The sequence below is a fragment of the Vanessa tameamea genome, chromosome 8 (genome assembly GCF_037043105.1).
Source record: "Vanessa tameamea isolate UH-Manoa-2023 chromosome 8, ilVanTame1 primary haplotype, whole genome shotgun sequence".
In the NCBI taxonomy this organism is placed as follows: domain Eukaryota; kingdom Metazoa; phylum Arthropoda; class Insecta; order Lepidoptera; family Nymphalidae; genus Vanessa; species Vanessa tameamea.
This window is the reverse complement of record NC_087316.1, coordinates 6,398,807-6,416,247: the sequence shown is the minus strand read 5'-3', so window position 1 is coordinate 6,416,247 and position 17,441 is coordinate 6,398,807. Positions and strand designations below refer to the sequence as shown.

The window sequence follows — 17,441 nt, the reverse complement described above, 5'->3', positions numbered from 1 at the left end:
TTAGTTATGTACATTGGGCATTTAATATAGATTAAAATTTTCTTTTAGAGTTTATCATTCGAATGTATACTTACACTTAGAAGAAATCACCGTTTCCAAATTACATGTAATCAAATAATCCTTCGCTGTAAACGAGCGGCCGCATACTGGTAATATAATGTTGACCTTGACAGTTAAATTACTCAAATTAGAATTCAAAAGACGTCGACAAATTTTAACCAATGATCGACAGATAAATTACACCTTAAATCAATTTTTATTTTATTTATATTTTTCTTTTATGACACACATTGATAAAATAATAAGTTATATATACCTACATATAATAATTAAACCTACCTAATTAATATTTTCTTGCATAGCACACTTTTTTTTTTTTACAGTACTCTACTACACGGGTGTAATTTTCTACAACCGTGCGAAGCAGAAGCGGGTGGCTAGTGTATTATATTTCTCTTAAAAATAAAAATTGCGAGTTCAGGGTCAAATACAAAAATCTGTGTAGGCATCATTGCATGTTAGATGAAGATAAGAATATCGTGTATTATCTTCCTTGAGCGATATAAATTAATTACAGTTAGAGCACATAACAGATGCATTCATGTCCAGTTGCTGTGTTATCTGTTAGATGGTTATCAAATGTTATCAGTGAGCGTGCCCAAACGCTCATTAGGCATCGATCGCATATCACTAGTTTCTTTGCGGAAGCGATAGATTTGTAATGTTAAATTATTTAAAAATTATATTTAAGATTTTTTTTAAATACTTACTATGTAAACTGAAGTAGTTTATAAGGGTAAATATTGAAAAATCAGGCTTAAAAATAGTTATTGAGTTTTTGTGTCTAGTTTTTTGTAGTAACAACCTAGAGTTTTGAATTTAGCAGTGTTGTTGACATTCATAGATTCATACCGTGCCTTGGATCTCACGAAAAGCCGTTGGTCCTATACCTATTGCAGAGAGTTCACTCTTCCTTGTCTTAAAATCGAATTATGAGTAAAAGGGAGCTAATGACTTGAAGCTTATTCCATCGAGTGATGCTCCATTGGGTTGGTGGGTGGTATTTAAATAAAAAAAAATGATTAGAGTTACAAATATGCCCACGTGAATACGTAGTGTTGCTTACCTCAATTAAAACCAATCGTATCTAGTGATTATTATTTTATTTTCTACAAGTTATATTATGACTGGGTCATCTCGGCTTTTATAAATAACGTTCACGTTTCACGTTAGACGCCCAGGAACGTCACACCTTATCCTAAAGAAAAAAATCCTTGGTCATAACATTGCATTACTAATAAAGACGTACAAATGAGTCAAAATTGAATAATCAATTGCTTTTGCAAAGCACGCTTCACAGAATTTCATGAACGGCAAGTACGCGTCAAACACGGAACAACAAGTGTGTAGAGTTTGTTTTAAATTAATTTACACGAATAAGGCAATCTCATACTGCTGAGTGCGTAGTACATGCTCGATAAATGTTATATTGAATTGTGACAAAATCATGGCCGGATTTTTCGAGGTTGGATTTTACGGACGATAGATAAATTATTAGCACTTATGAGAAAAATCCTTAAATAATATTTATTTAATTTTTTAATTTCATATTTATTTTAATTCAGTTTTAAACATTTCAGTAAATGAACAATAAATAAATATTTAAATAAAAATAGCAATGCTTTGATATTAATTTCGTAAAAATGGAAAGGATTTTTACTTTTTTAAGTGGATTCTAAGTAAGTTACATTATATGATATTTATAATTATAAATGAAGTATTGCTATATTGTTAGAATTATATAGGAACTTAAAGAGCATTGCACTGAAGAGGTCAGAATATAAGGTTAAAGTTGACGTTGGGTATGGGTATGTTGCAGGCAACGTGGAGTTGAGTGTTGGGCGGGCGGTGCAGGACACCTGAGGGCGAGGGCGCGCGGGGACGCTGCAGATTCACTTTCGTCCGGCCGCGACCGCCGCCACGCCAGTGAGAGAAAGTTGGCCGCGGCGAGCGAACGAGTCCCGCGAGTGGAGCGGCGCGCGCCGCACCGACCCAGTACGCGCGATACATCGCCGCCCTTGTAAACATACATTGATATACACTTGTAGTCGTAGAAAAAAATCGTGAGGCTGATTAATTGTGAAGATTTGTTCAAACTGTAGAAGAAGCGTAGACTTTGTTTTAAATAAACACTATACAGTATTAGAGGAAGATGCAGTGCTATCCTAAACTGTCGCCGAAGCGCGAACCCTCGGACCATGGATATGAAATAGAGATTGTGGGTGGTGCTCGAAGACTTGAACTGCCGGCGCCGCCTGGCAAGGAGTTTCGCGCCCCGTGCTTGTTGCCGGCGCCGGCGCTGCCTCCTCCACCAACGCACTCGGTTATTCAATGCATGCGACCGCCACCGCCGCCGCCACCACCGCAGCGTCTTCACAAGCCACCACCTTTCGAGGAACCTTCAAGCTCCATTCCAGATCTAGGTTAGTTCTCAGTTTTTTTTAAAGTTATTAAAGGGATATAAAGTTTTTATTTCTCGATTGGTAAGCAATATACATATATCACTAGGTTTTTTAAATTATTTAGGATTAATTCACGACTTATTTAATTAAATTATGATATTTTTTAGAGTTGTACTTAAAATAAATTTAAAAAAGTCTAGTAACATATTGAAATTACATTCCTATTTTAGACACAATTTTTCTTTGCCTTGACCATTTCATACTTCCTGTTTAGGAAAATTGTAATACCGCGTTACAGTTACATAGTAATTTCCGGGTGATGACGACGATTGATGAAGGTCGTGTTTATTGCAATTACATGTACATATTAACCGCATTGATTACTCTTGTTATACATATTTATGTAAACAAAGCAAAGTTATGTATGTCCACACAGATAATGACGATATGCGAAGATATCGAATGCGGATGCACTATGAAAGATTTTATGCGTTTCAATCGAGGTTAACATTCTTAACATATATACCTAAGTTGAATAATAATATTATTAATAGGTCAGTTACATTTGCTCCTCAACAAATTCCTCGTCCGTTTATTGGTTACTGGATCGTTCCAATGAGAAGTTATTAGGCTCTTCTGTCAAGAAATTATCAGTGGTAGCCCGGAGTTTGGAAGTTGGCAGATCCGGCGCCTGAACTCTTTCCGGTCGTATCGGTTTTGCCGCCCCATCGGATCACAATAGCGAAGCAGAAGAGAATGCTTTCCGATACAGTTGTCCATTAATTTTGCATTGTAGCCTAGATTATCTTGATAATTGCCGCCATAGCGAATTTGGCGGGCAGGACATTTGAAGCACTTTTTAAATTATTTATATTATACTTTCTACCAGCTGATACTTCGTGGGAGTACAAAAATAATTTTATCTCGTATACATTTTTGAGATACTTCAAAATTCGCCAAATAATCTATTCGCCCATACTGTGCTAATATATCGTACGACACACCCTGCGATAATATATGTATTTCTTTAAACATTTCAAGTAACAAATCTGTTTCGTATCGCATAGTGTAAGTAGCAAGCCGTTTTTTAAATACATAAATGGTTTCTGTAAATGTTCTATCTGAATTAGTTTTCGTGTAACGGCTATAGTTTGGACTGTTTTTCGTCATAATGGTTTACAACACATTAAGCATACAATATAGCCTATATCCGCATTAAAACTATTGGGTAACTGTAACATTAAAAAAAAAGATATATATAATATCCAGTTTCACTTTAAAACTACTAATCCTAAGAAAAAAACAAAACTTATGTATATAACTAACTAACTATACCTCTTTATAATATTAGTATGGCTAAATGATACATTGAATTTGTGTTTTTAATAGTTATATCAATTATATATAGTCATATCAATTAGTTACTATGGTCACAATAACAATTCTAAATACTAAAAAAAATCTTGTTATAGCTTAGAAGGAAAAAAAATCGTAAAGCTTTAATTATACGAGTATTGAAGTGCACAAGTGTGAAACACCGCTCTCTGTCACTACCATCTCATAGTCTAATAGAGCGGAAGTCTCACATCTCAACCAATGACTTTGACCATGTTTCCTGATGGAATAACGTTATAATTTTTAATGGTTCGACCCATCGCATTGTCAGAAAGTTAGATTCTGCTTATAGTAATAGAGTGTTTATAGCCGCTAGACCGACAAAGTACAAAAGCCTAAGATAAAGCGAACTTGATTAATATTTTTGTGTCACGAATTTTTAATTTTAGTTGTGTTTACCGCAGATTGTATAATAAGATATTTTTATCAAATAGTAAAACACGTGGAAAAGATTAACAATACAAATAATTTGCTGAAACATAATAAGGATCGCGTCACTCGTTACATTAATTTGAATTGACTTTATGTAATATTTAATGTCCAAGGTTTTCATGGTGTTCATTCAAAAAAATGCCACTTGTAAAATGGTGCAAATTACAAGGTTCCTGATTTAAAAAAAAGGATTTTATTTTAAAATCGTAAATTGTAATGATGACGGGGATATACTTTATATATGTATATACGTTTACATACTTGGGATAATCAGAGCATCTTTAAGATAGGTAAGTAAACAAATAATACACCATTCTGCTTATACCAAATATAAAGTAAGTGTTTCCATTAATGATAAATAAAACAGTAGCAAGCAAAGATTACAATATTAAACTTTACTGGATGAGAATATTATGTAAAATTACAAACATTAAATTAAAAACATTAATAATAATTATGACGGTCTATTAATTTTATTTGCTCGATAATAATGTCAATATTTAATTATTAATTTATATCTTTGTCTGTCCTGTCATCACTTGCGTGTCAATGTTTCTTGAGTGTTTATTGGGGGTATGTACTAAACACTGACGCGTATGAAAAATGAATATGCTAACAAAGTTTTGCGAATGGAACATTAAATAAATATCGCAAGGTCAGAGCGACGAACGCGTGGTGACGGCGCGTCATTCGGTGTCATTAAGGTCACAGTGACATTGGTTCGATAGCAGTGACAAAATAATAGTCCTATCTTATCTCGCAATGTCAGCAGCGCAGGCGCAGGTGCGCGCGACCCCTGCACCCTTATTATTTCATTTCTCTCGGCGTAACTTTCTTTATAAATTTAGGAAATTTATTTATGCGGTATCAATCCTAAATGTGTTACTAGTATTCATATTTTAATCAAACTACACTACAAAATTAACGCATTTCATAAGTTAGTTAAAGATAAGATATCATAAAGTATGTCGATTTTTAGATACATTTGAAAGAATATTATAGATAAGTTATATCCACATAGTAGGTAAATACTTCATTCATAATTTTTTGGTTTTGCAATAATGTACAATGCCGCTATATATATAGATTAAGCCACTTATATGGCAAGTGTCAACGGTGTGTAATGCGTTATCACCATAACCTTCGGTACGAGAAAATTACTTCCTACTGATATAAACGATCTATATCTATATAACATTTGATATTTTGAAGATAATAATATTAATACTTTTGCAAATAGTACGTTTTGTTTCAAATGAGGAAATAAACTAGAATAAAAGAAAAAATAGACGGAAAGCTATTTCAGTGTAATATTTGTAATAAGCAAAGTGAGATTCGTCAAAACGAACCAACATAACAAATTTAATTAAAGGTGTTTATCAGTAACTGCTACATCACCGCATCAGCTCCATGCACTGAAGTAATGTATTGTAATCCGATTATATAAACTCAACAATTTAATACCGACACGACAGTTACGAATCGGTTAACAGCAACTTCCTAGATTTGTTATTGTTTCCATAATATTACTTTGTCATCTACATCCAAGCATGCACGTTAAAGCATGGAAAAATATTTATATTTTTTAAACGCGAAATTGTCTTTAAGATACGTTGAAATTATTTATTTAGCAGTAGGAACAAATAACCTACCTTATTAATAATTGCAATAAAATTGGGGCATTTAAGTATTTACTACGACAAATAATAATTACTATTTATTTGCCTTAGTCAGTTGCATTGAAAAACAAAAAAAAAGATTAATTTATTATACAAATTAAAATGCTACCTCCAAATTCAAATATACTCTGATTTGATTAGAAATGCTTACCCAAACTAAATAATAAATAGTTAATAAATAATAGTGATAAATAACTACAACTTCCAATTACCATCACTTTAGTAACATAATTAAACAAAATCACTGACAAATACTCAATGTAAATACAAAACCTATAAAAATAATAAAGTAAAAACAATGTGAATTGTTAATACGATGTAGATATGTATTATTAGTAATTACCTACGCATATTTAATATAACGCAAAATAACATACGAACGTAATAAACGATAGAATACACAGGGAAGTGTCGGCTCACAACCTTGCCGGAGGTCACCTCGCGTCACTCGCTACACTTATAATACATAAATTGCTTCATAACACAAACAGCTACATCAAATCAAATTAATTGCTTGTATAGGGTTTTAATGGTAAAAAGAGTATTGGGTATTATGGCCAGCAACAAATAAATTCGACGAGTTGTGTTCAACCCATCGACCCTGCCTCTGTCGGCCTTCACTTTGATCCCCGCGCCACCCCTTATTAATTTGACCGAGCAGAGGTCACGGCCAAAAGTATTCAACGTCATTCAAATTAAAATAAATCATAGAATACAAAAGATTTTGGAACAAACTTAATTTTTACATAAAACTATGATATGACGTTGTACACTTTTAATGTGTTTTTACAAATTAATTTATAAAAATTGCGGAATATAATATAGCATCCAAGTTATTTATAATATAATACAATTTTTAATCGTAACCGATTCAAACATTATGTAAAATATTTCGTCAATTACGTGAAATAAGTTTTTGTATCTATAATATTCTAGCAAAATGCGTTGATTTCAATCAAACTGCTATTTTTAGATTTGCGCATCCGTCATTAGAACGAATCGGTTACTCTCACGGTCAAAGAACGCGAATCATAGATACTGCCGCTCTATATAGGAAGTAAAATTAAGCTATCATTCACACAACTCTGCAAGTAGCAAGGTCAAGGAACAATTGAAACATCGTCACACGATCGGCTAACTGCTGCTATTGTCACATAGGCCAAAACCCAGTGTGACTAGTGTATGTTTGAATAGATGAATTCATTATAGTCTTAATTGTTATGTACCTACATATTTTTGACTGTCGAACATAATATTGTAATTTTATACAATTATCGGTATGAATAGTGTTTAATTTTTTTTATAAACATACAGCCACATATATCATTGTGAAAAACAATGACGTAAATATAAGTTAAGGTCGTTAGTTATTTCTTAAATAAGCTACATTTTAAAATATGTTTACTCGTAGTGAGTAGTTTTAATTTTATCTTTTACTACTTTAAGGCACCAGTCTTAAACTATCTATTTTTTATTAAATATAAGTATTATTTATGAAGCATAATTATACTATTTAAAGTTCATTGATTCAGGATTCGTTGACAATTATTGGCGGATGTGTATCAAGCGATATTTATTGTTAAAACTTGAATATTGCCAATCCGATGTGACCTTGGCTACAAAAAACTACAACCTTACTTTTAACGAACTAGCAATCTTATTAGAAAATTAAGTAATTCGCCGTAATACGTACGTGTACCTTTTGTAATTTAACTCTTATTTTGTTATATCTATATTATAGTTAATTTATCATAAATAATATAAATCATAATCATATAAATCAAAACATACAACTCTTCTTTATCAGTATAATTTTCGAAAGAAACTTATCATTCTCCGTTCAGGATCAACAAAAAGCTATTTTTAAACTTAAAAGAATAATTATCTTCTCATATCTATTGCTTTTTATTTAAAGGCGACTTAATATTCCCAGTAATGGGAAATATATCTTATAAATCAAAATTGGACACGAATATGAAAGGCAATATTGAATAAAATTGCTTATAACTAAAAATATTGTTTTTACATCTGCGCTGTTGCTGCTGGTGTTGCATTGAAGGTCACTGATAAGAAAACTCTTATATTACAAACTGCATTCAGCTTATGCATGCCACAGGTGTAAAACTATATATGTATATTTTTGGATTTAATTGATTTTTTAGAATTGACTCAAATAATAAGAAAACATTAAATGAGGATAAAATTGTATTGTATAATATTAATTCCACAATAAACGTTTCGATACAATCGCTTACTTGGGCAAAATATTTTATTATTGAACTAGGAACTATTAAGTATTAACTAACATTATTTTCTAAATCCTCTCATTGGTGGGATGATTATTAAAGTAATTTAATTATAACATCAATGCAACTTACTCGTAATACTGAAGGATAGTTAAAATTAGTGTAATTATTTATTAAACAGAATTACATTGCAGTCTAGAATGTACAATTCGGATAAATGGTTATGGCACAAAGCGATCACGCCCATGACCCACGCACTCCGCGCGCGTCTCCATGGTCACGGTCGATCGATGCACGGATGCAACCGGAAGGCTCTCCTACCTACGCTGGATATTTGTTACTTATTTCGCTCCATATATTTTTTATAATCAGCAAATAAAACTTCAATTATACGCTTTTCGTAATACTACTAATAAAATAAATAATCTGTTCGTTAAAGTTAATCATAGTTCCAATTACCATGTGTTTAACATTGCGCGTATAACTAAATCGTAAATAAGATGCACCAATGATTGTTTCAACGAGTTTCTATAGACGTTGTTTACGAATACACCATATTCAGAGTTATTTTTATTTTTACCCGCGCGTCCATTGACCCAGTCAAGAACGAACCATGTCATCTGTAAAAAAGCATCGACCGAAATATCCAGATAACAAACATTGCCCAGAATAATAAAACTATCTATATTATATAATATTATATAAGTATAAATTTGTTTGTTGTATCTTAATAAAATAATAGATTTTAAATTTGTTCTTGCAAGCATAAGTTTAAATTTTCGGGGTACTTTGTAATACATTTACGTACAGTTTTCGTTATATTTTTTTACATTTTAGTAAGGATTTTAAATAATCTTGACCGACCTTCCTTAAACTTAGATAAAAAATTTACGTCACAGATAGTCCTCAAGCGTTTAGTCATTAAATTAATTATACCTATTGCTGTTTTATAGTGCATTGTAAACACTGTTAACAAGGTTAAATAAAAAATATGTTGATTATGTCAAACATAACAAAAATTCAGGTTGCGTGAAACAAATTTTCACTACCAGGGCTATATGATCTGCAAGGTGGTGATCGAAGTGACGTTTTCGTCCCGGTTACGTCATTACAACTGCGCTCTCAGTGGGGTCAGTGCACAGGCGTTTAATGTCAAATATTATTAAGCTACATTCTTTATCGGGCTATAAATGATAAAATATAAAAAAAAATGTAAAAAACTGTTTGATATTGTGTCCGTAATAGAATGAAGATATATAATTAAATACGTAATCACAATAAACAAGAAAAATCAAGTAAATTTAATTTATATTTAAAATTAATATAAAAAATTTACAACGAACGGAGCATACGTAACTATAAATACATATACAAAACAACGTCATAGTTACAGCAGTCACACGTGCATGTTATACGACTATCTCTTTCACTCTCGTTCACTACGATAACTCGGCTAAAATGCATAAGATGCATCATGGCATTTTCTTACCGCGTTGAGACTCCTTACTATTTCAGCTATCCTGGTTGATTATATTAAGCTTTAAAGTTTTTTATTTCTTATTTAAAATAATGATTGATTTTTTTATCATTTATCGTTCAGGAAAGAAAAAGAAAAATTAAGTTTCAAAAAAGTATTTACGTTGTTTAAATTGATTTTTAATTCAATGAATTCTATTATATAGAAATTAGTTATGTAACCTTCCTTAGTGCGCCCTTTCTCTCTAGTATATTACGAAATTAAGGTCTTCTTAAAATATAGTGTTATTTAGTCAGTCTTATACAAGTTTTTATAGAGAAGAGAACTTTATAATTTATTTAATTTATAAATATAATTTTGACTTTATTTTGTTGCGTTGTACTTAAAGAGCAAAAGTGAATAAATATAATGCACTTCGGTGCAACAATGTACCAGGCGATCATAAGACGAAAGTGATATGTATGCACATGAATGATATTCATTTCTAACAAGTGTATTTCAAAATCAGCAAATGTTTATCTATCTTATGGTGTACCTAGTAGTATTTGTATTTATATATTACTAGGCAAACCTGCGGCTTTACTCGCGAGAAATTTATAAAACACGAACCGTCAGCCCCATTTTGCCGCCTCGAGGGTGAATTAAAAATAGCCTATGCCCTTCCTCGGGATTCAAACTCAAACTAACTCCATACCAAATTTCATCTAAATCGGTTCAGCGATTTAAGCGTGAAGAAGTAACAGACGGAGTTACTTTCGCATAGATATACATACATACTAATTTTCGGGCGTTATGATGTTAGTTTATACTTCAAAATTATTTAAAAAAAAAAAAATTTGGAACTACATATAACTGAATATAATTTATAATACATAAAAAGTATAATTCGGATATTCTGTTCAGTGGGGTCATGCACCTTAGCTTAGCTAACACCACACAACGAATGATAAATATTGTTGTTGATTTCACCAGACAAAACAAAAACTTTCAAGCCGAAGTAGTATTTTCAAAACTATTCATTGAGCATTGAATCAAAATGCTGTGCATACATATCGATTTCATTGATTTGTCATAACAATGTCGCTTAAATAATATTTTCTTTATGCACATTAAGATAACATAGTCATTGTGTTGCCGCTGTACAAAACGTGAGAATATCTACTAAGGATCAAAGTGTTTGTCTTTTAATTTAATGATTTAAAGAGTAATTATGACATCTGAAAGCAAGATATTCCTCTCGCTTTTACTTGATTACCAATTGCACGCAGCACGCAGTGGTTACGTGCAGTGTGTCGTTGTATGCTGAATGCAATAGATGTTGCTTTCTAAGCAGTGAAGGTGAGGTGCACGCTCGCTGCACTTGTAGTTCAAGTTTAGTGCAACGCGGGCGCAGGCGCGGCGATAATAGAGATCGTTGCATCTAACGCCCTATGAAGGGGCAACGAACGCGCGCAGCTGCCCGGGAAATGGATCCCGTCTTGACTATTTCAGAACGCACTTGCTTAGATACCAGTCCCTTCACTGCTTGTCCTGCGCCACCATAATATAAGAAGCAAAAAGTACACGCAATGAATGATAACATACACACTGATATTTCTAGTATATAAAAATGGTACCATAATATGTACCTTATATAGTGCTAGTCATTCGAGTCGTAACGAATAAGTAAAAATAAATTATTATTTTAAAAACTTAGAACTTTATAACAAAATAAATATAAACTATTAAATGACTGTTTCAACGTAAAAAGATGTGTCTTTAGTAGAAAAAACATTATCAAATTTATTAATTATACTTTATCATATGGATAAATAATTTGTTCCGAATTACAATGAATCCAATCCACTATTCATATATGTAAGTCTTCTATTTACTACTGCGCTACCCACCCACTTAGCGAAGTTCAGCAGGACATTGCACTTTCGATGCGAATCTAATGCGCGCGCGTCGAAAGTGATTCACATACTCTCTCCGTGAGATGAGATTTCAAATCACGTTGTTATGTTTAATAACGAAGAATTTATATTACTAGTGTTAATGTGAAATCTGGATGTTGTTCAGGCTATTAAATGAATTAATTAGTTAACTGTCTTCAAAGTTTGCGCCATACTTAGTTAAATACTCAAACTTGTAATGTTCCTTACATAATGGAGAGTTTAAAAGATTAATTAATTAATTAGGTACAGTTTTTTTTTTCAAAACTTGGCAGCGTAATCATTTTCATTTAGATATTGATAAAGTCTATTAGTTGTACGAAATTGAGTACCTTTAAACATTACCAGGAATAAGCATTCCGATTATTATTATCGTAGAAAAGTGCTGAATTCTTTGATAATTACATTTTTTAAATTGCTTTTATATTCCTAAAATATGACACTGAACAATATACAAAGCATTTATGAAGTTAACGTTATAATATTTAATGAAAAGTTAACTAGAACATATGAAGAATTAGATTGACATTTTTATAATTAATGTGATTTAAAAATCTAAATTTCAATTGTATTAATCACGTAAAAGTTATCTGGCGATTCATAATCGGCCATAAACGAAAGATAAATTGTGATTAAGAAGTCGTTCAAATATAGTATTTTCAACATACATATGTTCAATACTTAGTTCGAGATCACCTTCTCGGTACATGTATTTAGTTATAGGCCTAGTTCATTTCATTATAATGGTTGATCAAAAAAATATCCACAAGCTTGTTGTTTAACCGTTCTCGCGCACAGCGTGGTCTTACGTGGCTAGTTAACTTGTTATTACTCGGTATAAAAGTGGCATGAACCCAGTTGACTGGGCTGGGAATGTGGCGATAGAAAAAAAACTGCAATGTTAGAAGTATCTAAGTAAGCTGAGTGCAGTGGCCGAGCAGTGCCAGTGACCCGGCTGCTCGTGCACTGCACGCCCGTAGAGGCGCTACGAAGTGGCTACGAATATTTGTTGCGCGACAAAGCTTATTATGGCTATAAAAGGCTATACACATAATAGTTCTTAATTCATTCTTATATATCTTCTTCATTTTATATATTGAATATTTATTTTAAGAACATAAGTATACTCGATGCATTCTGCAATTTATTTTGTTTATACAAATTACACACATACTTCAGTATAAAAAATTATAAACTAGTAACTCTAGGCTTAATTACTACTCATTAAATTATCGTATTTGTATGTCTTTATTTAATCCTGAATAGCTATATGCATTTGCGTTTTGGGTATTTAGTCTTCAATGTTGTGTCCAACTTTCATAAAAATTAAGCAAAGAACAGTTTTGAAATAGACAAAAAGCGTCTATTGTCCTCTAGGGAGAGCCCATGACGTGTCTTCGAGATCAATAGTACTGGGAATCCCTTCTGAGTGTCCTCAAATAGCTGTGACTCAGTGCTGCATTGTCGTCATACGAGACTAAATTTTATAAGCTACACTTTTTAGCCGGAATAATTGAAAAACTTATAACACAGAGTTTTAATAGAAAATACTATATATTCTCATGAGGAAAACAAGTATTTCTGTTTATAATTAACAAAATTTACAGATCTAAGAATAAATACTCTAATAAACAACACGAACTTAGCATGGATAAAATTAAGGTTTTAATTAATGATTAAAAACAAAGATTAATAATTAATATTTTTTATTTAATAACGTATAAAAGTGGCATGATACCTACGTATAATACAATACGTAGGTATCGAGCCAAGTGAGCTGTTCCACCATAGATCAACAATTTGTTAAAATATCGTCTGATATATATATATATATATATGTATATCTAATACCTATGTTGATGAAAATTTCAAAACGCAAACGGAACTCTAAAACGCTTAAAACTCATATGTGATTTATTTTAATAAGGATTAATAGCGCATGGCAATCAATTTTATTAAACTTAACATTTATTTAAAAAAGATAGATGTGGTTGCGGAATTTTTTCTTTTGATATAACCAGCCCCGTCGAGAGCATTTAAACCTACATATTGTATTGTGAAAATTTCAAACAAATCAACAAAGAAACAATACTATACTATTACTATAATTATAAGTGGACAATTTTATGTTATGCAATTACATCAAAGGCAAAGTTCCAATGAAATGCTTTCTAATTAACTATTAGATTAAATGACAAATAAAAATATCGATGAAAATCACACCCCAGATCTATGAAAGAATGTGTTATTTCAACTTTGTTTATTTCCTTTACAACTTTTAGTGCTTGACGTACTTAGATTGTTTAATACCTAATGTCTGTAACATCTAACTAATTATGTAAATTTTAGAAAACCGATACTTTTTTATTTTACTAGTTAAAATTGATCTCTTTCGGGTCACGTTATAAACTTTTAACTGGTGGTATTCAGGTACCACCTGTTGTGGTGTAAGAATATAGCAAATTTTATATGATAATGTACGGATAATACTAGCAGAAATTACCAACCGGAGATCTATTGGGTTTTCTATTGGGTTTTAGACCCAAGGAACCGGGTTTGTATAACACACATAGATACATAGATTTTATATAACGACGAATTTATAGAAGTTAAATAAATACGGCCGGCCCATATCTTGGTCAAAGTTTCGAACGCGAAATTGTTGCCACAACAGTTTCATCCGATGCGTAAATGAACAGGTTGATTAAGGTTTTATTAAATTTGATGAAATGCTTTTTTTATTAACAAATACTACATAAATGTTGATGGATTTACAGCCTAATTACGAATTAAAAGCAGAATAAATCGCAAACTTATTTTAAAAACAAGTAGTGTATTTTCTAAACTTAATATTTGTTGATCGGTTATTAAATATGGATTCAGTAATTCAGAGTATACATTATTGAGTTACTGATGACATTTCAATGGTAGTGGAAATCGTATTGCCTTGTAAAATTACAAAGATGTTCGAAAAATGATTTTTCGTGCAATCCGTATTCATAAGAAGACATCGAAGCAGTTTTAAATAAATATTGCACGCGGAAACACTAAATAAAAACTAGTTCGAATAAAGAAGAAGAAAAATTGGCGTATATTTATATAATAGCACACTATTTCATTATATAAATATACATAATAGCTTAAAGTATTTGATATAGCATTATTTCATGGTACGTCGAAAATGAACTAAATCAACCGAAGGAATTTTTTGAGACCGATGATAATGGAGCAATTTCTCGATATTAATTCATATTCAGTGAGAGCGGACACGAGCGGTTTTTGCTTTTCGCTGGAGTTCGCATACGAAATTAGCGATGCGATGCGACCGCGGCGCTGCGACCCGGCCGACGACCCGGCCCGACGTGCGGCGTTTGACCTCCACTGAGTTGCCCTCTGCCACTTGATGCAAGCCGCCTGCCTGCCCTTGCTAAGTTCTAGCCTCAAAGGTTAATTTCTCAGTTACGAATTTCTGAGTTTATATACCAATATAACATCAACAATTGTAACAAATAGAATAAATAAGTTTGTAATGTTTGTTAGAATTATGAGAGATAATTTATTTTTGTTAAAACTACTCGTTGTATAAATATAAAATACAGTCGCAAGCGAAACAAGTCTGCACATGGTATGAATTATTTACATTCTTGTTTCATTGCACCTCAGTGCGAAGGCTATATTTATTATTTTCTATTCAATAAACAAGTCAATGAGACAACGACTGCTCTTAGCACTCAATAGGATATGTGAAGTTCTATATATCAATAGCGTGAGAAGAATCAAGGGAGGTATAAAAGGTAGTTAGTATGCGAATCGAAATCTCAGTTGTTTATCCCTTTTTTCCCGCTACGGAGCAAGTGAGAGGCAGACTGATGTATCTCGACTTTGTAACGTAGCGAAGAATCGTAATAGGGGCGCAGCACGGGCGAGCAAGTCGACGGCCCCGGCCAAGGCCCTCGCGGTCAGGGACGCGCTATCTAACTCGATTACAATTACCATAGCAGCTTCGCGTTAGAAATATGTATGCAATATTTTTTAGTCGTAGATGGAATCGGCGTATTTGTTTATACTATAGCTTTTATTCCCGATTACTTTTTATAAAAAAAATGTGATATTAAAAGATTTTTTCTTGAGTTAGATTTTCAGAAAAAGTATTGGCATATTATTTTATATATATTAAGAATATATTACCTTAGCAGCTTCACTTTAGGAATATAATGTATGCAACATCTTTTTAATGAGGGTGTAATCAGCATATTTGGATATACTATAGCTTCACGTTTCAACCATTTTTTATATAAATATGTCATATTAAAGTACTTTTTCTTTAGTCTGAAAACCTATTCAGATATATATAATATATTTATTTATTTAAATATAAAATTAAATAATTACACTATTGCAAAATAAATTATCAATAAAGATTACATTTATTTAAATAAGTTTTATATAGTTTCCAGCAATTAATTAGTATATACTGTGAGACAAATACTATGTGCAGCTTATGTTTAAAGCATATAAACGCTTACATAAAATAAAAAAATAGACGTTCATACCCAAAACGTACGAGCACATCATTCGTATCTTGAAACTTCGCCAAAAATGAAGTATTCATCTCGTCTCATTAAAGTACTAATGACAGGAAAAAACGTAGCGTTCTTTTACGAGACATGTTAGGGATTTCGTTCAAATAAGCCCTTTAAGGTTTTATAGTCGCACGTAGTACAGCCGTAACAGACGGCATTGTGAGGTGTAATCACACAGTGTGTGTAATGCAAGTCTGGATGTATGTCGACACGTCGGTGCGGAAACGAGGTGCGTCAGGCTTCTCCCGTCTGGCCTCACACCCTCGCCCACCCTGTCTGCAAGCCCCCTTCGCCTTCTTTGCACCCGGCACCCTGTAATTCACTCTCACTAACCCACTGCAGCACAGTCAATCATGAATATCGCACAGTCTAATTCAAGGCAATGGTCATATCGTGAACAAATAAAAAAATATGTTAACAATATTTAGATATATTTACAATTGGAGGATACTTACGAAATATGTGATTTGTTACTATCCAGACTACCCAATTAAGTATTTTAATACCAAAATATATATTTTAATTTGCAAGCAAATGTATCGTACATTTGACTTACAAAAGAGAAAGATTATCAAATTATTGTAAGTAAATTAAAAAAATACCCGAATATTTTACATAATTATATAATATTGTGATCTACTCTGCACTTTTTATTAATAAAATTTACAATTTAGCCACTCGGTTTAAGTACCGTCTGTTTATGTTTTTTAGAACATAGTATTTTCTCTAAGTGATATTTGAAAATCTTTTGCCAAGATAAATATAGGCAAGAAACGTTTATTGTTTTTATAAAATCCGCGTTACGAAATTTTCTTTAAAAAAATATGTAGCATTTTAACCTGAAAATGGGGTTTAATTCTTTATTCTTAAGGGGTTTTTTTCATGTCACACTACATAACTCAAAAGCGTCAATGCATTCTGTTTTTATAATGTCTGCAAGTCGTCGGTGAAAGCGTGAGGGTGGTAGCGGGGGTGCGATGTGCGGGCGGCGGACAGGGGAAGTGCCCCCATGTCTAGACTGGGTCGGTAGTTTTCCGGGATTCAGCCTGCTTTAACTGCAGTCTGTTCACCCACTCACTGCACCATTATACATGTACGTGTACATTTAACCGTCTGAGGACCCTCGTCGCATCAGACGCAGTTTTTGTATTACTTTTTCTTTATGTAAGCGGCTGGCATATTCAGGGTGTAGGAATGAATGCTCTTGTCTAGAAGGGATCCTTGGGGCGATAG

At 32.4% G+C, this 17,441-nt stretch overlaps 1 protein-coding gene across 1 annotated transcript in view; it reads left to right on the top strand.

Moving 5' to 3' along the window:
• Window positions 1-2,001: 2,001 nt before the first annotated feature.
• The window catches only part of LOC113399954 (ecdysone-inducible protein E75), an 80,855-nt gene continuing 65,415 nt past the window's right edge, over window positions 2,002-17,441 (top strand). Inside the window, exon 1 of the mRNA XM_026639276.2 lies at window positions 2,002-2,483. Within this exon, the coding sequence (XP_026495061.1) occupies window positions 2,213-2,483 (271 nt within the window). The 5' untranslated portion in view covers window positions 2,002-2,212. The remainder of the gene's footprint in view (window positions 2,484-17,441) is intronic.